This window comes from Somniosus microcephalus, chromosome 7 (assembly GCF_052327205.1).
Source record: "Somniosus microcephalus isolate GS21.2 chromosome 7, FLI_Smic_1.0, whole genome shotgun sequence".
In the NCBI taxonomy this organism is placed as follows: Eukaryota; Metazoa; Chordata; class Chondrichthyes; order Squaliformes; family Somniosidae; genus Somniosus; species Somniosus microcephalus.
In genome coordinates this window covers 129,429,082-129,454,205 of record NC_140993.1, presented here as the reverse complement: position 1 = coordinate 129,454,205, position 25,124 = coordinate 129,429,082, and the positions used below count along the sequence as shown (strand labels likewise).

General features: G+C 51.9%; 1 protein-coding gene across 8 annotated transcripts in view; it reads right to left on the bottom strand.

Moving 5' to 3' along the window:
- The window catches only part of rgs20 (regulator of G protein signaling 20), a 507,528-nt gene that overhangs the window by 17,974 nt on the left and 464,430 nt on the right, over positions 1-25,124 (bottom strand). For all 8 annotated transcript variants that reach the window (XM_085992934.1, XM_085992927.1, XM_085992929.1 and 5 more), the window contains one exon: positions 14,161-14,395. In XM_085992934.1, the coding sequence (XP_085849060.1) occupies positions 14,161-14,395 (235 nt within the window). The remainder of the gene's footprint in view (positions 1-14,160; positions 14,396-25,124) is intronic.

The window sequence follows — 25,124 nt, the reverse complement described above, 5'->3', positions numbered from 1 at the left end:
ATAATGGAAGAGGGGCTGCAACTCATATATATGAAAAACGGACTCCTCCAGGCCGCAGAACAAACAGGCGGCCTGGGAGTCCGTGAACTTACTTAAAAATATATTGCACAGGACTGCCCCGTGCAACACCCTCCAGGCCAAGTCCCCAATAGAACAGGGGAGGACTCCCGCATAGAGAGCCCTCCATTGGGGACCTCTGCCTCTGCCGGAAGGCAAGACGGTGTCCGGACGGCAGGCGTAGATGGCAAAGTGGAGAGTGTGCAGGAGCAGCCCGTACAGGAAACCCCTCCGTGCGGAATGAAAAGGCACGGAGGGTATTTCCTTGAGACGGCTCAAGTTGTGAGGCGCCGGTTCCCGAGGGGGGTTTCGGGGCTGGGCGCCGATAAGGAATTCCGTCCGAACGGGGGACAGCTCGGACAGGATTGCCCCACGCGCTTGAGCCGCCTCGATACACCTCGTGGCGCCGGGGCGCAGCGTCGCTTTCATCGACTCGATGGCATTGACCGTGAGCTGGACGTTGGCCCAAGACATGCGCCGCGCCAACTCCTCCGGCGCCCAGCCCGCTCCTCCGCCATCGAGCAGGTCCCCGACTCTAGTCACCTTGCCAGGCACAGCCCTGCCCTCCGCCAGCCACCCGAACCCGTGGACGTGGAGGTGCAGATTCCTGAACAGCGGCTCCCGAAGGACAGCCGCCATTCCTGACGGGGGAGAGCTCCGCCTGGAAGCGACGTAGTTCCAAACCCATAGCAGTTCCTGGTAGAAGACAGGCAGCTCCCACAGGCTGGCACATGTGCCGCCCACTTCCAAAAACAGGAGCTGCATGTCGTAATTGAGGCCGTGCAGCTGGCGGAAAAAATACGTCGCCAGCGCACACCATCTTGGAGGATTCTTGACGTACAGGTATCTCTGCAGCATCTGAAGATGGAAAGTCGCAGCCTGGGTGCGGAGGCACACCAGCGCCTGACCGCCCTCCCTAAGCGGGAGACTCAGAACCGCGGCAGAGACCCAGTGCTTCCTTTTGTCCCAGAAGAAGTCGACGAGCTTCTTCTGTATCTTGGCGACAAACGCAGGGGGAGGGATCAAAGTGAAGAACCGGTACCACAACATGGCAGCCACCAGTTGGTTTATGACCATCGCTCGACCCCTGTAGGACAACACTCGGAGCAGTCCTGTCCAGCGTCCTAAGCGAGTGGTGACTTTGGCCTCCAACTCTTGCCAGTTCGCCGGCCAGGCGTCCTCGGCAGGGCTGAGGTAGACTCCCAAGTAGAGGAGGTGCATGGTGCTCCAGGCGAAGGGCCTGAACTCCTCCGGCAGGGGGTCCACCCGCCACTGACCCACCAGGAGTCCGGAACATTTCTCCCAGTTGACCTTGGCAGAGGATGCGTCCGAGTAAATCTGCTGGCATTCCCGCATCCTCCGCAAGTCAGCGGGATCCGTGACCGTGAGGAGCACGTCATCGGCGTAAGCCGAGAGAACCACCTCCACGCCTGGCCCTTGCAGAGCCAGTCCCGTCAACCTCTTCCGCAAGAGGCGCAGGAAAGGCTCTACGCAAACGGCGTATAACTGGCCGGACATGGGGCATCCCTGATGCACCCCCCTCCCGAAGCGAAGGGGCACCGTCAAGGACCCGTTAACTTTAATCAGACACTCTGCGGCAGCGTACAGAAGTCAGATCCGGGCGACAAAATGCGTCCCGAACCCGAATGCGCGCAGAGTCCCGAAGAGATACTCGTGATCTACCCTGTCGAACGCCTTCTCCTGATCCAGGGAAAGGAAGGCGACCGACCGACCAGCCCTCTGGGAATGGTGGACCAGGTCCCGGACCAGATGGATGTTATCGTGGATGGTCCGGCCAGGGACCGTGTAGGACTGGTCGGGGTGGATCATGTGGGCCAGCACGGCGCCTAGGAGAGCAGACATGGCCCTGGCAAAAATTTTGTAGTCCGTGCTGAGGAGGGAGACCGGGCGCCAGTTCTTAAGGAGGCGGAGATCACCCTTCTTAGGCAGCAGGACAATAACCACCCTGCGCCAAGAGAGGGGCATCTCCCCGGTCGCCAAACTTTCCCCCAGGACCCGCGCGTAGTCGCCCCCCAAGACGTCCCAGAATTCCCTGTGGAACTCCACGGTCAGCCCGTCCAGCCCCGGGGACTTTCCCCTGGAGAGCTGGCGGAGGGCCAGACTCAGAGGAGCGTCCAATTTTTCGGCGCCCTCCAGGCTGACCTTCGGCAGGTCCTCCCACAAAACTCTGCACGCATCCTCGCTGGACGGATCCGGAGAGAACAGAGCCCCGTAATAGGCGCGGGCCTCCGCGCTGATTCCCTCCGGATCCGAGACCAGAGATCCGTCGTCGGCCAGCAGCCCCAAGAGCTGCTTATGGACCCCCCGTCTTTTTTCCAGCGAGCAGAAGAAGGGGGAGCCGCGGTCCAGGTCCCGCAGGAACTGGATCCGCGACCTCACATACGCACCTCGGGACCCGACGAGCTGCACGTCCTTCAGCGCGCCCTTCTTCTCTTCGTACACCTTCCGCAGGGCCGGGTCCTCGACGACTTGACCGAGACGGGACTCCAGGTCGAGCACCTCCTTCTCCAACCGCCCGACCTGGGCCTCCCGCCTCTTGGTTGACCCCTTCGCGTACTCCTGACAGAAGAGACGAACGTGAGCCTTGCCCACGTCCCACCATAGCCTCAAGGAGGGGAAGCCCCCCCGCTTCCTTCTCCAGTCTGCCCAGAACCGATGAAACGAATCCTGGAACTGCACGTCCTCCAGCAGCAGGTTGTTAAAATGCCAGTACGCGGACCCCCCCCCGCGCGTGCAGCGGAACGAGCTCCGCCCACACCAGGTGGTGGTCTGTGCACGGCACCGGCCGCATGGAGGCCGCCGGAACGCAGGAGACGTACGCCCGGGAAATATAAAGGCGGTCGATTCTGGACCATCCTCCTCCAGACCTCACTCTAGTGAAGGCGCTGGAGTCGGGGTGGAGATGTCGCCAGATGTCCACCAAGTCGAAGGACCCGACCAGGTCCCTCAACTTCTCCATCACCGCCGGGCATCGCTGTGGGGCCGAACGGTCCCTCGCCTCGAGGGTGCAGTTAAAATCCCCCCCGAGGATGATGCACTCGCCCACGTCGATGGAGCCCAGAAGAGCGGACACTTCCTCAAAGAAGCGTACTTGCTGCGCACCGGCCTGAGGGGCGTACACGTTCACTAGATGGAGCGGCACGCCCCCCAGGCAAACAGTGACCTGGAGCAAGCGGCCCGGCACGTGCTCCTTGACCCCCAAGATCTCCGGCTAAAAATGCGGGGCCAGCAAGTTAGCCACCCCGCTGGAAACGCTGGAGAGGTGACTCATGCTGACCCCTCCTTGGCACTCCAGGAGCCACGTGGCCTCGTCTCCCGGAACAATGTGGGTTTCTTGCAGGAAGCACACCGCATACTACCCGTCCCGAAGGACCGAAAGGTTATTAAATCTGCGGCGAGCCTCCCTGCTGTCGTTGATGTTGGCTATGGTTATCTTCATATCAGAAGCATAGTGCAACCTCTACCTACACCTAACTGGGGGAGGGAGCGCAGCCGCTCGTCGACCGCCACTCCCTCAGCAGCCCAGTGAGGAACGACCTGAGCCGACGCAGATCGAGTGGGCTCACGTCCGCGTCCGCGCCCATGGTCTTGACGGCGCGGACCGACCCGATGAGCAGCGCCAGCTCCGACCACCTGGCGAGGGCCAGCCGGGTTTTGTTTTGACGACCCTGGCACACGGCCACAAAATCCCAGAGTTCCCTGACGGGAATGAGGGGAGACTCGGCGAGGGGCACGAGGTCATCCATCGCCTCGTCGGTGATGGAATCCAACTCGTCCTCCGCGCCCATCACCGAGTCACCGTCCTCCTCCGGGGGGTCGCCACCAGTGGCCGACCCGTCCGTCGCGCAGCGCGCAGCGAATGGCTCGGCCGCATCGGCCGGCCCTGCCTCCGCCTGGATCCCACCCCCAGGATCGGTGGCAGAGGATTCCTCCCTGGGCTCCTCCAGGGGCGCCGGGCCAGAAGACGGCGGCGGTTCGGAGTCCCCCTCCGCCCCAGACGCCAGAACGCCCGGAGAAATCAGGGAGAAAACAAATTGAAATTCCTCCAGGACGTCCGGCGCCAGAGGCACAGTCAGGGGGCCTTCCTCCTCCTCACCACCAGTCTCCGACCCAGCGGATGGGGTGTCCTGGACTAAAATTTCAGCCAGGTCGAACAGCCCCTGGGAAATGTCCGGGTCGCATTGGGCGAGCTCAGTTTCTTCCAGCTCGCCCGACCCAGACCCCAGGCCGCCCGACCCGGCGAGCGGTAATGGGACAGATAAAATATCGATTTCTGCCGCGCGTTGTTCCACGACCCCCCCACGGGCAGGGTCTCGTCCCCATCCCCGGGAGGCACGTGCCGGACAGACTCATCTGCCTCAGCCTCCCAAGGGACAAGTGACTCCTGCCAATCACTGGTGATGGTGACAGCGGGGGGGGGGGCGCAATACCCGTGGCGGGCGCGACTCCCCCAGGTCGGAGGGACCTTCCTCCTCCCGGTCCTCCTCCTCCTCTAGGGTGTCGCGCCTTCTTTTTAGCACGGAGGGAGCGAGGAAGACCTCCATGTCTGCAGGGGCCTCCTCCTCTGCTCCCTCCGGCGGAGCAGGTTTGTCGAGTTCCTCGGGCCCGAGCCCGGCCGCAGGTATTAACGTTTCCGCCTCGGCGGTCGCGACCACAGGCTCGGGCACGAGGTCCCTCCCACCCTTGTCTGCCCCGACCAACTCCACGATGAGCGCGGGTGTCAGGGGCTCCAGGTTCAAGGGCCGGCCCTCCACGGGGGGACCCACCCTAAGGTGTTTGGTTTTTCCCCGCGCCTTTCTTCCGCCCGGACGCGCTCTCACCCCCCCGCCGGGGGCCTTGATGGCATCGGCCCCCGGCGTCGACCGCGCATCGGTTGTTCGGTGGGCGCGGCCAGCCCCGGGGAGAGGAGCGGCGGCGGCGCCAGCCTCAGCCGCACCAGACGATCCGGCGGCCTTGGAGGCGGGTCAGTTTTTCCGGATGTGCCCCACCTCCTTGCAGGCGTGGCACCGCACACCGTCCGCCATCCAAAAGGCGCGATAGGCGGTCCCCTCATGGAGGACGAAAAATGCCCCGTCGGTGTCCTCCTCCCGCGCCAGCTGTATAAAGACCTGGCGCCGGAAGGAGAAGACGTGCCGAAGGCTGGCTTCCCGGCAGCCGAGCGGGATAGGTGCGATCCCTGACCTCACCTCCCCAAGTTGGCGCAAGTTGGGGAGGAGGAGCTCACCAGGAATATAGGGCGGGACATTGGAAATAACGATCCTCCGCACGGTGGCCTCGAGAGGATCCACCGGCAGGAAGGTCCCGCCCACGGTGAGCCCCTTGGCAACGGCCAGGGACACCGCCCGCTCCGACCCTAGGAAGAACACAGCCTTCCCGTACATTTTTGAGGCAGCGAGGATGGCTGAAGGGCCGACAACCCCAGCCATGGCCTTAACGCACGCCTCAATGGTTATTGTGGGGTGGGTGTAGCTCTTCACCCCAAGCTTTTTCGTTATCAGTTTAAAAGGTGACGGGGCAGCAGAAGAAGCGGGAGCAGCTGTGGCTGTGGCTGCCACTCCCGCATAAGTCCTGGCTGGCCCCGCCACTGGCGAAGATGCAGTCGCCATTATGGGGTGGTTTTTATAAAGGGCTACACCCACCCCAAGTCACAGGCCTGAAGATGTTGAAGATGGCCTCTGGTTTTTTAAAGTCCTCCCTTGAGCAGAGGGAGCTGTTAAATTAAAGGCCCACCTCTCCCCTTGTTGATTGGAATTGGGAGAGGGGCCTTCTCCCCTCTGCTCAAGTGGCAATCAATAAAAAGATTAATGGAGGTGCCTCTTGAGAGAGAGAGAGCAGAGAGAGACAAAGAGAGAGAGAGAGGGGGTGGGAAGGAGGGAGGCCGCAAGCGCAGGGTTGCCACTCAGGATGGTGGGTGGGTGGGTGTCGGCAGGGGTGCACTCTCCGATGGAAAAGTAAAGTCTCTGTTGGTGGTCTTCCGGCAGGGGGAGAAGATGTCTTCACCTGGGAAAGCTGGAGGTGCCCAGGCTCAGTCCTACACCAGGTCTTAATGATGTATTAATTGATTTAGAGACTTCACCTAGGCAGCTCCAGCTGTCCCAGGCCAGGCAATGGAAGGGGTGCTTATTAGTGGTGTGTGTGGCCTAGTATACTACAAGAGCCACACACACACACAGACACCCCTTGGTGTTCCGGCCGGTCTTCTTTCCTCCCCCCACCTACAATACAAAGTCTTTGGGAGAATGCACCAAATGACACCCACCTGCAGATGTTCAGTGGAAGATGTTAGCCTTCCCTCCTTCCAGGCAGTTGATGTTTGGTATCGATGCTGCTCCTCTCCCCTCTCTCCTTCTCCCGGAATGGAGGCCAATTTGGGGAGGCAGTGGTGGAAAGGCCTCTCCTCTAGTAGATGTTGGCCTCCTTTTCCCTCTGTCCGCTCTCTCCAGGCACCTCAGTTGTAGCTGTTGCTGTTGTGGTAGTGGTGGTCTGGGGTTTCTCCTTCTCCTCCATTCCCTGGTCAAGGAGACCACCACTTTCCACTCTGCTGCAGCTTGAACCAGCAGCACAGAGAGCAAGGCAGAGAATGAATAAAGTTGTTCGTTTTTGTCCTTGTCTTGTCTTCTGTGCCTCTGGCCTCACCTGTGTGTTGTTAATGTAAATGGCTCCTGTGATTAATTATGTCACGTGACCACTCTGGCCTGTATTTAAGCTTCCTGTTTCCTGTCCTCTTTGCTCAGTCCTGGGTTCGCCTGCCTGCAAGTAACAGCTCTTGCTGTGTCTCTGGCGTTCTCGAGTTTCTCTGTGTTTTCGAGTCTCTACTGAATCTTCCTTCGAGTGTTACCATGTCTCTGTGTTTTCAAGTCTCAAGTGAATCTCCTTTTGAGTGTATCTCCTTTCGAGTGTTACCCTGTTTCTATGTTCTCGTGTCTCAAGTGAAGCATCTTTCGAGTTCTACCCGGTCTCGAGTCCTTGGATAGGTTTCCTGCGCTTGGGTCCACTACCGAAACCCTAGTAAAATGGCCCCGTGAATGCACGGCCCCGTGACAGTAGGACTGAGCCATACATGGACTCAGCAGAAACCAACCAGCCAAGGTTTGAAACTCTCGAGTTAATTTTCGAGCTTTCTTGGGCAATATTTGGTCTCCTAGGAAGAAGACTCCCCGCTGTGTCTGTGTGTTTAATTTTCGAGTCTCCTAGGAAGAAGACCCCCACTGTGTTAAATTTTCAAGTGAACTTTCAAATATCCTATGTTAAATTCAAGTGAACTTTCAAGTCTACTGGGCCGTCATAGTGTTAAACTTTTCGAGTGAACTTTCAGGTCTACTGGACCCTCATTGTGTTAAACTTCCAAGTCTCCTGGGCCTTCATTGTGTTAAACTCTCGAGCTCTCTTGGGCAAATGTTTGGTCTCCTAGGAAAAGCACTCCCCGCTGTGTTTTTGTGTTTAATTTTTCGAGTCTCCTAGGAAGAAGACCCCCACTGTGTTAAATTTTCGAGTGATCTTTCAAGTCTCCTATGTTAAGTGAACTTTCAAGTCTTTTGGGCCTTCGTTGTGTTATATTTTCAAGTCAACTCTCAAGCTTCCTGGGCCTCTACTGTGTTAGACCCCCAAGTGAACTCTCAGGCCTCCTGTTGGCCTTCATATTGTTAGATTTTCGAGTCAACTTTCAAGTTTCCTGGGCCTTCATAGTGTTAAATTTTCGAGTGAACTTTCAAGTCTATTGGATCTTCATTGTGTTTATCTCTCAAGCTTCCTGGCCCTCTACTGTGTTAAATTCTCAAGTCAACTCTCAAGCTTCCTGGGCCTTCGTTGTGTTAAACTCTCGAGCTCTCTTGGGCAAATGTTTTGGTCTCCTAGGAAGAAGACTCCCCGCTGTGTCTTTGTGTATAATTTTCGAGTCTCCTAGGAAGAGGAACCACGCTGTGTTTGCTACCCTCCTGGGTTTGGACAAGTTTAATTTTCAAGCTCTCCTGGACAAGATAAAGATAAAGAAAAGAAAGAAGAAAAGGAGTTTTCCAGTTCTCCTGGGCAAATTAAGTAAATTTCTCGAGCTCTCCTGGACAAAATAAACTCTCGAACTCTTCGGTTTTGGTATCGATAAACTTTCGAGCTCCCCTGGATAAGAAACTTTTGAGCTCTCCTGGATAAAAGTCTCAAGCTCCCCTGGACAAGTTAAACTCTCGAGTTCTTCTGGATCATATAAACTCTCAAGTTCTCCTGGACAAGATAACTTTCGAGCTCTCCTGGATAAGATACTCTCAAGTTCTCCTGGACAAGATAAACTCTCAAGCTCTCCTGGACAAGTTAAAACTTTCGAGCTCTCCTGCACAAGATAAACTCTCAAGTTATCTTGGGCAAATATTTGGGCTTTTGCTGTGTTTTGTGCTGTTAAACTCTCGAGCGCTCCCGAGCTGCCACTGTGTTTTTTGTGTTTAATTCTCGAGTCTCGCTAAAAATAAAGTATAAAGAGAAAAGAATAAATAAATAAATAAAATAGCGATCATCTTAGGCTTATGGGACGTCAGGTGCCGTCCCTAAAAGGGGGGGGGTACTGTAACGGCTTCAGCGGCACTTCCCTCTGCTCGCCGCCTGAGGGCGGTTTTTGAGGCTTCGGTGCGCTGCTGCCGTGCCTTTGGGCCCCTCTCCTCACCTGTTTCTCGAGTAATTGATCTCATCAGAGTAATTAGACTAGTTAATAAAGTTGTTTGTTTTTGTCCTTGTCTTGTCCTCTGTGCCTCTGGCCTCACCTGTGTGTTGTTAATGTATTTGGCTCCTGTGATTAATTATGACACGTGGCCACTCTGGCCTGTATCTAAGCTTCCTGTTTCCTGTCCTCTTTGCTCAGTCCTGGGTTTGCCTGCCTGCAAGTAACAGCTCTTGCTGTGTCTCTGGCGTTCTCGAGTTTCTCTGTGTTTTCGAGTCTCTACTGAATCTTCCTTCGAGTGTTACCATGTCTCTGTGTTTTCAAGTCTCAAGTGAATCTCCTTTTGAGTGTATCTCCTTTCGAGTGTTACCCTGTTTCTATGTTCTCGTGTCTCAAGTGAAGCATCTTTCGAGTTCTACCCGGTCTCGAGTCCTTGGATAGGTTTCCTGCGCTTGGGTCCACTACCGAAACCCTAGTAAAACGGCCCCGTGAATGCACGGCCCCGTGACACCGGAGGGCTCTCAGCAGGGGGCCTTACCCATCTAGGATCTTCCAAGAGCACTTCGCCTACTTGCACTTAAGCCAGGAGCAGTGTATTCTGAGACTTCGCTTCATCAAGGGTGTGGTCATAGAACTCTGCCACCTCGTGGAATCAGAGCTGCAGCCTCAGAGAAGGGCGACAACAGCACTGCCAGTGGCTCTCAAGGGCACCATTGCCCTCAATATTTTCACCACCAGATCCTCCTTCCAGTCTGGAGCAGGGGACATAGTTAACATCTCCCAGTTTGCCATCCATCGTGCACCTAGGAGGTCACAGAGGCTCTGTACTCTAGGAGAAGGGTTTTCATTGTATTCTCTCTGAACAGAGAGAAGAAGGAGGAGTGTGCATATGGCTTTGCCAGGATAGTGGGCTTCCCCATGGTGCAGGGCCCAATCGACCGTGCACACGTGGCTTTGTGGGCACCACATATCAATCCTGAGCAAAGGCTTAATGTGCAGTTGGTGTGCAACTCACCCAGCACATCATGATGGTGAATGCCTGGTATCCTGGCAGCAGTCATGATGCCGTCACCCTGTGCCAGTCCGAGTGTACCAGCAATCTTCCAGCCACCACGTCGAACCCAAGGATGGCTGCTCGGAGACAAGTGCTATCCGCTCTACACCTGACTGATGACTCCCCTCCGCATCCCCACCACTTGTGGACAGCAGTCATATAATGAGAGCTATGCTGCCACAAGGAACCTCATTGAGCTGCTAAAGCATCGGGGTGCTAAAGCAATGGTTCCCCTGACATGTCTGCTTGAGAGGAGCCCTCCAGTACACACCGGAGCAGGTGTTCCATTTTGTGGTGGTCTTCTGCATCCTCCACAACTTGGGTTGCCACCACGGGTTCTGCAACCACCTCAGGAGGAGGAGGAAGAGGAGGAGGAAGAAGAGAGGAGGCAGGCTGCAGATCCCCATTCCGGACAGGCTGTCCATGAGCGCCTCATCAGACTTCGGTTCCCCTGAATGAAAACCCAGATCCCCGTTGCCCAAAACTTCCCCACCTTACTATCCTTCTATCACGGAACATCACAGCATCCTCTTGGGCACAAAGCTAAAATGAGGGCCTCCACAAACATTCCAGACATATAATTTATAAATGAATCAATCCAATGCTACATAACAAAGTCAACTATTCACCTTTGTGCATTCCCTTAGTGTTTGTCTTTCGTGTTCCTTTGCCTGTTCAAGTGCTCCTACGCAGTGCTACCCCAGTGGCTGTAGCATAGCTAGCAGAAGGCTGCTGACTTTCCATGGAGAACACTGGAGATGGCTTTGCAGGATAACCTCAAGCAGCTCTGGGCCTAGAAGGCTCGGCTGTAGACTGCAACACCTCGGCATGGGAAGCAGCAGTCTGGGCTGGCTGACTGACAGGCAGCAGCAAGGGCACAGGTGGAGCGACAGGGGTGGAAGTCCAATGCCATCCTGAGAGAGGACAGCTGGTTCTTGCTCCACAGGGCTACTGCCACATCCTTGGGGCGGAGCCTCAGCATTCCTAGCCATCTGTTGGAGCACAGATTGCTGGACTGCTGTGCAAGCCTGCAAGCCCCTTTCAACACTCATAAACCCAGCCACAATGGGATCAGTTTGAGCTTGCATGGCAGCAAGCTGAGCCTGCAGGTGAGCAGTTTGAGCTTCCACTGCAGCACTCAGACGTTGGGGTTCTTCCGCTTGTGCTGCAATGGAAGCTGCGACATTGCTGATCACACCCCGCATCATGGTTGGGTCCACAAGTGTTCTAATGGAGTTGCCCATCACTTCCATCCTGGAAATCATGGACTCCAACCTTCGCGCAAAGCCCCGTGCAATGTTGGAGCTGGACTCCTCCATGCTCCTTAACACTGACAGGAGGTTCTCTGGCAGGTCTGCCATTGCACCAAGCATTTCAATGTGCATGTCCATCATCCTTCTTCTGAAGGCCGTCCGATCGAAATCATCACCTGACTCCTGTGCAGCAGAAATCGTGTGTGAACTCGCACCCTGGGGAGCTGGCACCTGAGCTACCCTTTCCCCTGGGCCTGGCTGCAACCCAGTCGTGCCCGGTGATTCACCATGTGCAGATCCCACCTCTATATTACCCTCTAAAGTTCATGCAGAGCCATTTTCTGAGCTGGTGCCTCTTCTTCTCCATCACTCTCCTTCTCGACTTGGTTGGGGACAGGCTGGGCTGCTGGCAGTTCTTGGGTATCTGAAAGGCGAAAGACACGAGGATCGGGTTGTAGTGAGGGGAGGGGGGCGCAAAGCAAGATGTGCACACTTACACCATCAGCAGCTTGTAAGTGAGAAAAGATTGCGCGATGAGGGGGGAAGTGGGATGCAAGAAGAAGGATTAAGTATGAGCATACCGTCATCAGCAATGCTTTCAACCTTGCCGCTTGCCATGGACTCAGTGACGGTCCCTCTAATTATCTCCAGCACCATCTCCTCCAGCGCAGTGAGGTTTTGAAGACATGCCTCCCATCTGCCTGTCTGCATGCGCCACCTTGGCCTGCTAGAGAAAGGGATGTGCGTCAGTGAGTGTGGTGCAATGTGTTTGGGTGATGTGCCTGTCATGGTTGTACAGCTGACATTGTGTGCAAGGTGTGAGGTGTGGGTGTGAAGCTTGCAGCTGTGGTAAGTATGTGAGGTGAAGCTATGATTGTGAGATATGAATCGTGATTGCTAGGGATTGTTGGTAGGTGAGTGATAGAGTATGGTACATTGAGCAGTGTTTGAGGCTAGTGGCGCAGTTGGTAGGATATGGCATTTGAAGATGCATTCACTCACCTTGACCACTCATGTGAGGTCATTAAACTTCTTGCAGCACTGGATCCAGGTCCTGGGGGCAACACACGTTGCACTGATGGCTTGTGCTATCTCCTCCCACTGCCTTCTGGCGGTCTGTCTGGAAGGCCTGCTACCCCGCTGCAGGTAGAGGACCTGGCTTCTGTATAACCCCAGGACCAAGGCCTCCAGTGCTACATCAGATAAGTGCCTTACCCTATCTCTTCCCTGTTGCGACATGGCTGCATCCAGAGTAACAATGAGGTGCTACTGCAACAAAGCACCTCCCCTTTAAGAAGCGCAGAGAGCCTAAGCAAAATGTTATTGGCCAGGAGACTGCACCTGATATTGGCCCCCCCTCTTGAGCACTGAGCCAACCAGCAGCGCATTTAGCGCTGAGCTCAGCGCATTTTGCGTGCTGCCTTCACCACTGTGAATGGGCACGGGCACCCTGTGCATCATGGTATGACTTTAATTTTCGCAACCATGGTATTTTTTGAATTAAGAATGTTTCAGTATCTTCTGGGTATTTTTTTGTTTTTCTAAAATAAACTGGAGCATTTGAATTAAAGAGGCTTCAATTGGGAATTTTTGAATAGGCTTGGTTTCTGGAACAGCCTGCTTTAAAAACATTGACAGACCATTACCCAGTTGATCTTCTGTAGCAAAACATTGCATCAGTAGAAAGAGTATGTAAGGGATTAGTTGGATAGAGATTACAAGAATCACCTTCTTTCCTCCCTCACACCCACACATTTAATGTTATGTTGTTAACTCCTTTAACAAAAAAGGAGCCTGATGAATATCAGTTTATGAACTTAATTAAAGGTTCTAAGAATACTGCAGACATAAGTGATCAATACTTTCCAGACTATGTGTAACGGCGGCCCCAATACAGCCCGGTTGTCCTGCCTTCTGGTCCCGACCTCTCCACTCAGTATTTGCCTCAGAAATCAGACATGCAGGCCTCGCAAAAATCCCAAGCCTCAGAAAATAAAAGGGAGCAGCAGCATTCAAGTTGCAGAACCAGACACGGGTACTATTGATCAGCTGAGCGAAGACCAAGCCATTGGGTGCAGGTTGGTTGATATCCTAGCATTTCATTCAATTAGTTTTGGGGTTAGGGAGAAATTTCAAAAGCTTTATCTTCTTGGAGATGTTGTGGTTTCTTGCACGATCAGGAGATTGAGTTGGGTAGTCCATGATAGATCAAATTGTACTTGATTTGTGGAGTGAATGGGCTCAATGAGCCAAACAGCCTTTTTTTGTTTCATCATTAAAGTTTGTCCTTTAGGAACTATGGGTATGTAATGCACCTCACTGCCAAAGCCAAATACAGTAGTTTATTATAGAAACATAGAAGATAGGAGCAGGAGTAGGCCATTCGGCCCTTCGAGCCTGCTCCGCCATTCAACGAGATCATGGCTGATCATCCAAACCCTAGCACCCGGTCCCTACACCGACAGCCATCCCACACAAGCCCTATCCCCATAACCCCACGTATTTAATCCCCCCTAACACTAAGGGTCAATTTTTATCATGGCCAATCAACCTAACCCGCACATCTTTGGACTGTGGGAGGAAACCGGAGCACCCGGAGGAAACCCATGCAAACACGGGGAGAATGTGCAAACTCCACACAGACAGTCACCCGAGGCCGGATTTGAACCCGGGTCCCTGGCGCTGTGAGGCAACAGTGCTAACCACTATGCCACCATATCTACTTTATAAATAGATGTACCACTCACCTGTAGTTGTCCCTGTTAGATTTTTTTTCAGTCTGTAATCATACACATTAATTTGACTTTGGCACAGTTATAGTTCTTTATGGTTAAACCTTATTCTATTGACGACCTATACTGCAATTCCCCAAAGCCAGCTGTGATCTATCCCCACCCTTATTCTGTCCTTTACAGCTGTGATGCACTTTTCTGGAAGAAGAGGGAAAATTGTGTTTCTTTTGTGTTACTAGGTTATTGTCACTAAGTTGCCTCTACACCAAGTCACATTTTGGCATTATAAAGGGAATTTATAAGGTTTAATGGTGGAACCAGGTGTTCTGAACAGGACTCGGTTTCCATTGTTGCTATATTTTGTTCAATGACCCAAAAATATTTATTGTAAAATAAACTCACCTCTTTAGGTGAAAGGATGGATATATAATCCTCATATATTAATCTTGCTTTCTCCTCAACAAGATTTTTGTTGACTTCTTTCTTAAGGTCCTCACAGGCTAGCCAGAACAGCATATTCTCCTCACTGTATTCTGTTCGTAAAAATTCTCGGAATGCATTTCTTCCTGCAGGACTTTTCATTAACTTGTCGAAAGACTGACCCCAGGACTGTACTTCTTCAAGTGTTGGCTTTGGACTGTATAAGCAAAATCACAAGTGAAGGAAGGCATTGGTTATCTCAGAGAAACTGTTTTATGAACATTCCAGAAAAGAGCATGAAAGTCAAAGACAATGTTTTAGATAAAAACAAAAAAAAAATCACAAATTAGAACTACACAGTTAAATTCATAAATAAGCTTGACAAAATTTGCTGGATGCTAATCTTATTGAATTAACACAACACTACTGTATTACTCTGCCTCGAATCAAGGAAGGCATGGATCTTAGGCTATCTCTGTAACCCCCTCCAGCCCTACAACCCTCGGAGATCTCTGCACTCCTCCCATTCTGGCCTCTTGCACATCCCTGATGTTAATCACTCCACCATTGGCGGCTGTGCCTTCAGCTGCTGAGGCCCTAAGCTCTGGAATTCTCTCCGCCTCTCTGCCTCCTTCCTCCTTTAAGACGCTCCTTAAAACCTACCTCTTTGACCAAGCTTTTGGTCATCTACCCTAATACCTCCTTATCTCAGTGTCAAAATGTGTTTGATAATGCTCCTGTGAAGCGCCTTGGGATGTTTTACTATGTTAAAGGGGCTATATAAATGCAAGTTGGTGTTGTTGTAGTTAGTCAATATAATACATTGAACTGAAAAAATGCATGGAGAGGAAATACCTTTAGTGGGAAGTGAAGAGGGAAAATGAACATTCTCAGTCATATAAGGTAAAATCCTGATGGCTGCTATTTTTGCGTAAGGAATATGGCTATATGCGTGATGATTAAGTCAGGAGAAAAATTGGGACTTAGTAAAGACTCAAATATAAGCAGATTTGATCTTCTACTGTTAGTGTGTGTTTGTTCCTCGCAATAATCCTCTAATATAATACATGGTGTTTTTCCTTCAATTTCAGTAGATGGACTATATAAAATTTCTTGTGTATTTTTTTGCACGTTTCTTCAAACCAATGCTTTTATATACAAAATATTGTGTTAGAGTCTCCATAAATTATAGTGCTTTGGTCATCTTTGTAAGTCTTGTGGCTGTAAAGTCTGCTACCACTGTGCATTATACCATTATGTAATGTAATACGATGAGAGAGTACATGCGTAGTTATAAGCCTAGGCTCATCAGCATAACAAGGTCCAGGCAAAGCTGTGATAATTGGAAAGATACACACTCTGCTTTTTTGTAAAGTGTCTGCTGCATGAAAGCATATATGTATGTTACATATACTTTGGGTGGGATTTTCTATTTTAGTGAAATCTTGCTGCTACTTCGCTGGGGGTGGGAGTTCTGGATATTCTTTACCCTGGCAGAGTTTTGGGATCAAAAAAAGTAACTTAAATATTGCCAAAGACCTCCATTGAAAACCCTGCCTTGGGAGAAAGAAAATGCTGCGGTAGGCCTTGGACACTTGCAATAATGTAACGGGCTTACTCCATGATACATTTATTTCTTTAAATTGTGCTAGATACCACTTATGCATTTGATCATCCTATGAAAAATTGCATAGGCTAAGGCAGCCATTTACATTTTTTAAGGTCCCTCTGCCCCCATAGCAATCTTGGGCGGTATGTGTTGCTATTAACATAGAAACATAGAAGATAGGAGCAGGAATAGGCCATTCGGCCCTTCGAGCCTGCTCCGCCATTCAACGAGGCCATGGCTGATCATCCAAACCCTAGCACCCGGTCCCTACACCGACAGCCATCCCACACAAGCCGTAACCCCGTAACCCCACATATTTAATCCCCCCTAACACTAAGGGCCAATTTTTATCATGGCCAATCAACCTAACCCGCACATCTTTGGACTGTGGGAGGAAACCGGAGCACCCGGAGGAAACCCACGCAAACACGGGGAGAATGTGCAAACTCCACACAGACAGTCACCCGAGGCCGGATTTGAACCCGGCCATTGAAACCTGTACCATTGTGTTAGGCATTACTGTGTTTTGTATATAGGGTTTGCATGTACGGGGCGTGGCCCCTTTAAGAGCGCAGGAAAACGCGGGTAATTCTCGTCATTATTGTATAAATGACGAGAATTACACCCACATTAGGGCAGCCATATTCTACATTGTTGTATATTCTGACAGAAAACTCAAGTGATGGAGTGGAGGGGGGGAGGGGTGTGGGGGGGGGCGGAGTTTCATGAGCAGCCAGCATAGCAGTTTCCCACTTGATTTCCTGTCCCCATCCATTGAATTTATGCCAGGAGAAATCCACATGTGATGATTGAATTTATGGAACATAGAAGTTTTTTTTGTTTAAATTCCATGTTCCATAGGTAGGGCTTGGTCATCTAACTATAATCTCAACACAATGTATTATGTTATAAAGTGAGTTTGTGGCAGAACCACTGAATGACTCTGGATAACTGTATATAATTCCCTTTAATGATGTTCTAACACCAGCCTAAACCTGTACCATTGTGTTAGGCATTACTGTGTTTTGTATATAGGGTTTGCATGTATGGGGCGTGGCCCCTTTAAGAGCGCGGGAAAACGCGGGCAAACGCGATGACGTCACGTCGCAAACCACGGGGCTGCCCAGGTAGTCACTGTGGCATCTCCTTTGAGTAAAGACCTGTTTAATTGCTCTCCTGTGTCGATCTCAGTTATTCATAGGAATTCGTCAATTCCTACATTGGTGACCCCATTTTTGTGAACGTTTTCACAAAAGAAGAGCACAGCATGGAAGCAAACGCCATTTCACTAAAGCTACCGCAGTTCTGGGAGCACCAAGCGCCCTCGTGGTTTATTCAGGTCGAGGCCCAGTTCGCCCTGAGGAACATCGATGCGGATCAGACCAAATATCTTTATGTGGTCTCCGCACTCGACAGCTCTACCGCCTCTCAGATCGTCAGCCTCCTCGACAACCACCCAACGGAGCGCAAGTATGAAACCCTGAAAGCGCGGTTACTGCAGGTTTTCGGGCTCACAAAATCGGAGCGCGCCCGTCGATTACTCGCTATGCCCGGGCTCGGGGACTCCAAGCCTTCAGAGTTGATGAGCCAAATGCTCACACTCCTGGGCTCAGAACGGGAATGTTTCCTATTCTGCGAGATTTTCCTCAGCCAACTGCCTGAACAGGTACAAGCTGCCCTGGCCAGATCTGAAATAGAAGACTGCGCAACACTCGCTGCGGAGGCTGACAAAATTTTTGCTGTAACTCGGCAGTACTGCGCTGCGACGAGGCACCCATCCCCCGCAGACGCCACCCCAGCTCGTCAGCCTACTGGGCTGTGTTTCTACCATGCGCAGTTCGGCGCGAAGACGAAGCGTTGCCGCCCTCCCTGCAGTTTTCCCTAAAAAAAAACAACTGACACTGCGACCACCGAAGAACAGGTCTAACGGGCACCCCGCGGCCGCGATGGCGGTCGGCAACGCGGGAAAATTGCTGTTCATCACTGATACTCTCTCCGGTCGTCGTTTTCTGTGCGACACCGGAGCGCAGTGCAGCATTTTACCCGCGTCCGCCCTCGATGTGCAGACGGGGAATCACGGCCCCACCCTTGAAGCGGCCAATGGTGGAACAATTCGGACCTTTGGCAGACGGCGAGTGGAGTTGTGCCTCGGGGGGCAACGTTTTCACTGGGAGTTTGTTACGGCCAAAGTTTCCCAGCCCCTCCTCGGCGCAGATTTTCTGTGCGCCAACAGCCTCCTGGTCGACGTTAGGAACCGACGGCTGATCAACGCAGCAACTTTTAATTCTCTTCCGTGTTACCACAGTAAAACTACGTCACGCACCATCTCCTGTGCGTTCCCGACTCCTGATGAGTTCACTCACCTGCTCAGCGAATTCCCCGACCTGACAAGACCCACGTTCTCCTCGACAGCCATGAAACATGGTGTGGAACACCACATCACCACCAACGGCCCCCCGGTCTACGCGCGGGCCCGGCGCCTGGAACCTGGTAAGCTGGCGGTCGCAAAGGCGGAGTTCGCAACCATGGAACGGTTAGGGATTATTCGCCGGTCGAATAGTCCCTGGTCTTCACCCCTCCATATCGTCCTGAAGCCTGGCGGCAGATGGCAGCCATGCGGCGACTATCGACGGCTAAACGACGCCACCACTCCTGATCGGCACCCGATCCCCATATCCAGGATTTCTTTGCCCATTTGGCAGGGAACACCGTGTTCTCAAAAGTCGACTTCATCCGGTTCTACCACCAGGTCCCAGTTCATCCACAAGACGTCCAGAAGACCGCAGTCATCACCACATTCGGCCTCTTCGAGTTTTTATGGATGCCGTTTGGGTTAAAGAACGCAGCCCAGGCTTTCCAACGTCTGATGGACTCCGTGCTGCGGGACCTGAAGTTCCCCTTCGTCTATCTGGACGATATTCTAATTGCCAGTCCTACCAAGGAAGAACATACCTGTCACCTACGCACCCTTTCTCGACGCCTCAGCCAACACGGCCTGATTATCAACCCGGCCAAGTGTCAGTTTGGCCTGCACCAAATTGATTTCCTGGGGCATCGAATCACCTCAGAGGGAGCGGTTCCTTTACCTTCGAAGGTAGAGGCGGTGACATCTTTTCCACGCCCACATTACATAAAGGCCCTGCAGGAATTCCTAGGCATGGTAAACTTTTACCACCGTTTCGTGCCTAAGGCGGCACTACTCATGCAGCCCCTGTACGAGGCCCTCAAGGGCAAGACTGGCAAGAACCCGGTAGACTGGACGGATGACATGGCCCGAGCATTCGCCGACACCAAAAGCACCTTAGCCAATGCCACCATGCTGGCGCACCCGCTGCCAGGAGAGACCATCGCCCTCACCACCGACGCGTCAGACTACGCAGTCGGTGCCGTGCAACAGCAGTGGGTGAACGGGACGTGGCAGCCATTGGCATTCTTCAGCCGTCAACTATGGCAGAACGAGAGAGCATACAGCACGTTCGACCGGGAGTTGCTCGCCCTTTTTCTGGCCATCCGCCATTTTCGGTTCCTTCTGGAAGGATGTCCTTTCACCGCCTTTGTGGACCATAAGCCGCTGACCTTTGCAAAGTCCATGACTGCCGAACCGTGGTCAGCCCGACAGCAGCGTCAACTGACCTACATATCCGAATTCACCACGGATATATGGCACGTGGCCGTAAGGGACAACCTGGTGGCAGACTGCCTCTCCCGCGCGATCGTCAATACGGTTTATTTGGGCATCGACTACGCCCTCATGGCAGTGGACCAAGCCTCAGACCCGGAAGTCCAGGCTTACAGAACGGCCATCACTGGCCTCCAGTTGGCCGACGTCAAGTTCCATTCGGCAGGTACCATGCTGTTGTGTGACGTCTCAGTATAGGATCCTCGCCCTGTCGTGCCGGTCATCTGGCGCCGCAGAGTGTTCGACGCCATACATGGGTTGTCACACCCTGGAATGAAGGCCTCTCAGAAACTGATGTCAGCGAAATTCGTATGGCATGGCATGCACAAAGATGTCCGCGACTGGGCCAACACCTGCGTGGTCTGCCAAAAGGCTAAGGTACAGTGCCACATCAAAGCTCCGTTGGCCACCTTCACAGTTCCGGAGCGACGCTTTGACCATGTCAACGTGGATCTGGTAGGACCACTCCCACCCTCCCATGGTTTTTCACACATTCTGACCATGGTTGACCGTACCACCAGATGGCCAGAGGCGGTCCCCCTGTCATCCACTACTTCGGCGGACGTGGCCAGGGCGTTCATTTCCTCCTGGATCGCCCGTTTCGGAGTGCCCGCAGATATTTCGTCGGACAGGGGACCGCAGTTCTCCTCCGAACTCTGGAATGCAGTGGCCCAAGGACTCGGTGTCAAATTACACCGTACCACAGCCTACCACCCACAGGTGAATGGCCTCTGTGAACACTTCCACCGTTCAATGAAAGCCGCCCTGAGGGCCAGCCTCCAGGACGCTGGATGGACAGACAAGCTACCGTGGGTCCTGTTGGGCCTTCGCACGGCCCCCAAAGAAGACCTTCACTCTTCATCAGCGGAGCTTGTCTACGGTCAGCCGCTGCGAGTCCCAGGGGACTTCCTACCAACATCGACAGAGCCATGGTCCGTGTCTGCCCAGCTTGCTAGTCACCAAGAGGCGACCAGATGTTTCGCACCGGTGCCCACTTCGCACCACGGGCCGCAGAGGTCACACGTTCCCACGGAGCTTCACAAGGCGGGATACGTTTTTATTCACCATGATGCACGTAGGGATCCGCTCAAGGCCCCATATACTGGTCCCTTCCGCGTGTTGGAAGCAGGGGACAAAACCTTCACGGTAGATGTCGGTGGCACATTTCGGTCGACCGCTTAAAGCCAGCGCATTTAGACCTTGACCGCCCCGTCGAGACAGCACAACCACCGAGACGGGGTCAGCCACCCATCGTCGTTACAGCAGATCAAGTGCGACCGCCCGCCAAACCGCCAGCCGCCCAGCAGCCTCCGCCTCGAGAGTACAGGAGTCGTTCTGACAGGCTTGTCAGACCCCCTCACCGTTTGACTTTGTCCGTTAAAACGAATTCTGGGGGGGCGCATGTGGCAGAACCACTGAATAACTCTGGATAACTGTATATAATTCTCTTTAACGATGTTCTAACACCAGCCTAAACCTGTACCATTGTGTTAGGCATTACTGTGTTTTGTATATAGGGTTTGCATGTACGGGGCGTGGCCCCTTTTAGAGCGCGGGAAAATGCGGGCAAATGCGATGGCGTCACGTCGCAAACCACGGGGCTGCCCAGGCAGCCCCTGTGGCATCTCCTTTGAGTAAAGACCTGTTTAATTGCTCTCCTGTGTCGATCTCAGTTATTCGTAGGAATTCGTCAATTCCTACAAGTTCATTAAATATTTTTGCATGTAAATGTTGGATTTCAAACACTGAATTGACTGCAGAACTTTACGGTTATTGATAGGCTTGAGGTGATTGTTTTCGGTACCTTGCACTTAATCATAATAATGTTACCTTATGAATTAAACTTACAGGAACATGAAGGGTGAATTCTGATTCTCTGTTGCCAGCGAGAGTAATACTCGAAGGAAGTGCGGGTAGAACATACTGTTGCACCAATTCTTGAACCCACACTTCCTTCGGATTTACCTCCTGATAGCGTGGGATCAGTGAACTTTTCCTATAGAGTGTACAGGGACTACAGTATAAGGGCAAGTTCACCAATCCTGTGCTCCCATCGGAAAGCTGTGCTTAAAGAGCTCAGGGAGTGTGAATAGGTGATAGGGCGATAACACTGTAAGAAAAAGACTTGAATTCGTATGCTTTTTCTCATTTCTTAAACGCTTCACACAAATTCATTTTTGAAATGTAGTGACAAACATGTCAACTAATTTGAGCACAACAAGATTTTACAGACAACAATGAGATGAATGACTAGTTAATCTAGTTTATTTTTTAAGCCAAGAATGTTGGCTACAACACTGGGAGTTCTTTCTTCCAGCTCTTCTTCGGAAAGTGCCAAGGAATCTTTAACAGGCACCTGAACAGTCAGGCAGGATCTTGGTTTACTGTCTCATTTAAAGGACAGCACCACTGAACATGAAGCACTCTCTCACTACCACACCTTAGATTATGTTCTCAAATTCTGTTAGATTGCATGCACATGTTCTGGAGTAGTATTTGAACTCAGGGGCCTAGAAATCGGATTAGGCCCGAAAACGGGCGGCGTCATGGGCCGGAGCTATTTGCCTGCACCCATTCAAAGTGGTCCGGCCAGCACACAAAATTTGTGCTGCCTGCTCATTATAATGATTGGAGAGCTGATCTCAGTGCTAAATGCGCTGCTGATTGGCTTAGTGCTCAACCTGGGGGGGAGGGGGGGTATCGGGTGCAGTCTAATGGCCAGTAATGTTTGGCCAAGGCTCTCTGCACTACTTAAAGGGGAGGTGCTTTGTTGCAGCAGCACCTCATTGTCAGTCTGGATGAAGACATGGCTGAGCAACCAAGGGAGCGAGTCCGAAGGTTTTCGGATGCTGCACTGGGGGCCTTTGTCATGGCTGTACAACGAAGGTGGGCTGCCCCTTTCCCACAGGGTGGCAGGAGGCCATCCCAAGCTACTTGCAGAAGGCTCTGGGAGGAGATAGCTAACTCCGTCATGGCCATCAGTGTGGTTCCAAGGACGTGGATCTAGTGCCGAAAAATGTTTAATGACCTCACCACCTCACACGGCAGGTCCAGGTGAGTGAAAGCTTCAGTAAATGTCATATCCCACCACCTGCACCACAAGCCTCACACACCGCTCAATGGACCACACCCCCATCACTCACCTACCAACAATCTCTAGCTATCACCACTCAGACCTCACAACCTTATCACTGTTGCAACACTCACAACCACTTCACACACCTTACACACACTGACACACTATGGCATCACCCAAACACATTACGCTACACTCACTGACACACTTCCTTTTCTCTTGCAGGCAAAGCTGGCACAGAACAGGGGGGCGCAGTGGCAGACGGGAGGCAGCCAAGCAGGTCTAAGCAAGCTCTGTACTGGAGAGTGGGTGGGGCTAGTTAGTTAATTAACTGGTCTAATCTGGTTCTGCAACTGCCAGAGAGCTGACTCCTAAATCTCAGCAGTATAAATAAGGGAGGTTGGAGTGCAGTTTGTCACAGAGTGCAGCTTGGTGCAGAGCGAACAACTTGGAAGTTTGGTAAGTGTGGGAATTTGGTGAAGTGGGGGAAGGAGGTGCTGCTTTGCCTTGCTTTTCCTAACTTCTCCTGCAGAGCAGTGGTGGAACAAAGTGGGAGCAGGCTGAGGCCTAAGAGCGTGGATAAAAGCAGCAGCAGCAGACCTGCAACTACAAGAGAAAACTACAGTGTAAGGCAGATAAGTGAGTGGTAGTGACTGTGGGCTAAGTTTTAAGTTAGCATATAACTAAATTTAAAAACTAAACTTAATTTAATAAACTAAACAAGGTAAATAATTTGATTAACGCTAAACTAATTAATTAAATAAATAAATAAAATAATGGGAGAACAGGAGATGTTGCTGCTGCAATATATGGGAGCTTGTGGACATTTTTGTCCAGGGCGACTACATCTGCAGTAAGTGTCTGTGGCTCGAGGAACTTTGGCTCTGAGTTGAGGCGCTGGAGTTCGAATGCAGACATTGCGAGACATCAGGGAGGGAGAAAGTTATCTGGACTGTTTGCTCCAGGAGGCAGCCACACCCCTTACATTAAATACTTTAGAATTGACACGTGGTCAGGGACAGGAGGGTGTGACTGAGTGAGGCTGGTACGGGGATCCAGGAGGTAGTATTGCAGGAGCCTCAGTCCCTGCACTTGTCCAATAGATTTGAGGTTCTTGCAACCTTTGTGGACGAGTGCGGGGACTGCGGAGAGGATGAGCAAACTGACCATGGTACCGTGGTACGGGAAGCCGTTCAAGTGGGGGGAGTAAAAAGGAAGGTGGTTGTAGTAGGTGACAGTATAGTTAGGGGGTAGACACTGTTTTCTGCAGCCAGGAGCGTGAGACCCGAAGGTTATGTTGCCTACCTGGTGCCAGGGTAAAGGACATCTCCTCCGGGCTGGAGAAGAACTTGGAGTGGGATGGGGGAGGATCCAGTTGTTGTTGTGCTCCATGTAGGTACCAACGACATAGGTAGGATTAAGAAAGAGGTTCTGCTGAGAGAGTTTGAGCAGCTAGGGACTAAATTAAAAGCAGAACCACAAAGGTCATAATCTCTGCATTATTACCTGAGCCACAAGCAAATTGGCACAGGGTCAATAGGATCAGGGAGATGAATGCATGTCTCAAAGATTGGTGTGGGAGAAGTGGGTTTCGATTCGTGGGACACTGGCACCAGTACTGAGGAAAGAGAGAGCTGTTCAGTTGGGACGGACTACACCTGAACCATGCTGGGACCAGAGTTCTAGCGAATCGAATAACTAGGGAGGTAGATAGGGCTTTAAACTAAAGGGATGGGGGAGGGTCCCAGTGGAGAGAAATCTAGAATGCTAAACAGAAAAGACAAGGAAGCAGTGCAGGAAAGTGATTGGGGTAAGGATAACCAGATTGTATCAGGAAGGGACAGAGCGTGCAAACAAGAGTGCACTAACAAATAGGGTCTGGGTAAGAAAAAATGGTAAGAGAAATAGGGCCATAGTACAAAAAAATGTTAAGATGTCTAAAAATGTTAAAGACAAATCCAAAGGCACTGTATCTGAATGCACGAAGCATTCATAATAAGGTAGACGAATTAACAGCGCAAATAGATGAAAACGGATACGATATAATTGCAATTACGGAGACATGGCTGTAGGGTGAGCAAGGCTGGGAGCTGAATATCCAAGGATATTTGATATTTAGGAAGGACAGGCAAAAAGGAAAAGGAGGTGGGGTGGCGTTGTTAGTAAAGGATGACATCAGAGCAATAGCGAGAGAGGATATTGGCTCAGAAAAATCAAGTTGTAGAATCAGTCTGGGTGGAGCTAAGAAGCACCAAGGGGCGGAAAACATTGGTGGGAGTCATATATAGGCCTGCAAACAGTAGTGGTAATGTAGGAGATGGCATCAAACAGGAAATTAGAGATGCATGTAACAAGGGTACTACAGTAATCATGGGTGACTTTAATCTACATATAGACTGGCCAAACCAAATTAGTAATAATACTGTGGAAGATGAATTCCTGGAGTGTGTACGAGATGGTTTTTTAGACCAGTATGCTGAGGAGCCAACTAGGGAACAGGCTACCCTAGATTTCGTATTGTGCAATGAGAAGGGGTTAATTAATAATCTTGTTCTGCAGGGTCCTTTAGGGAAGAGTGGCCA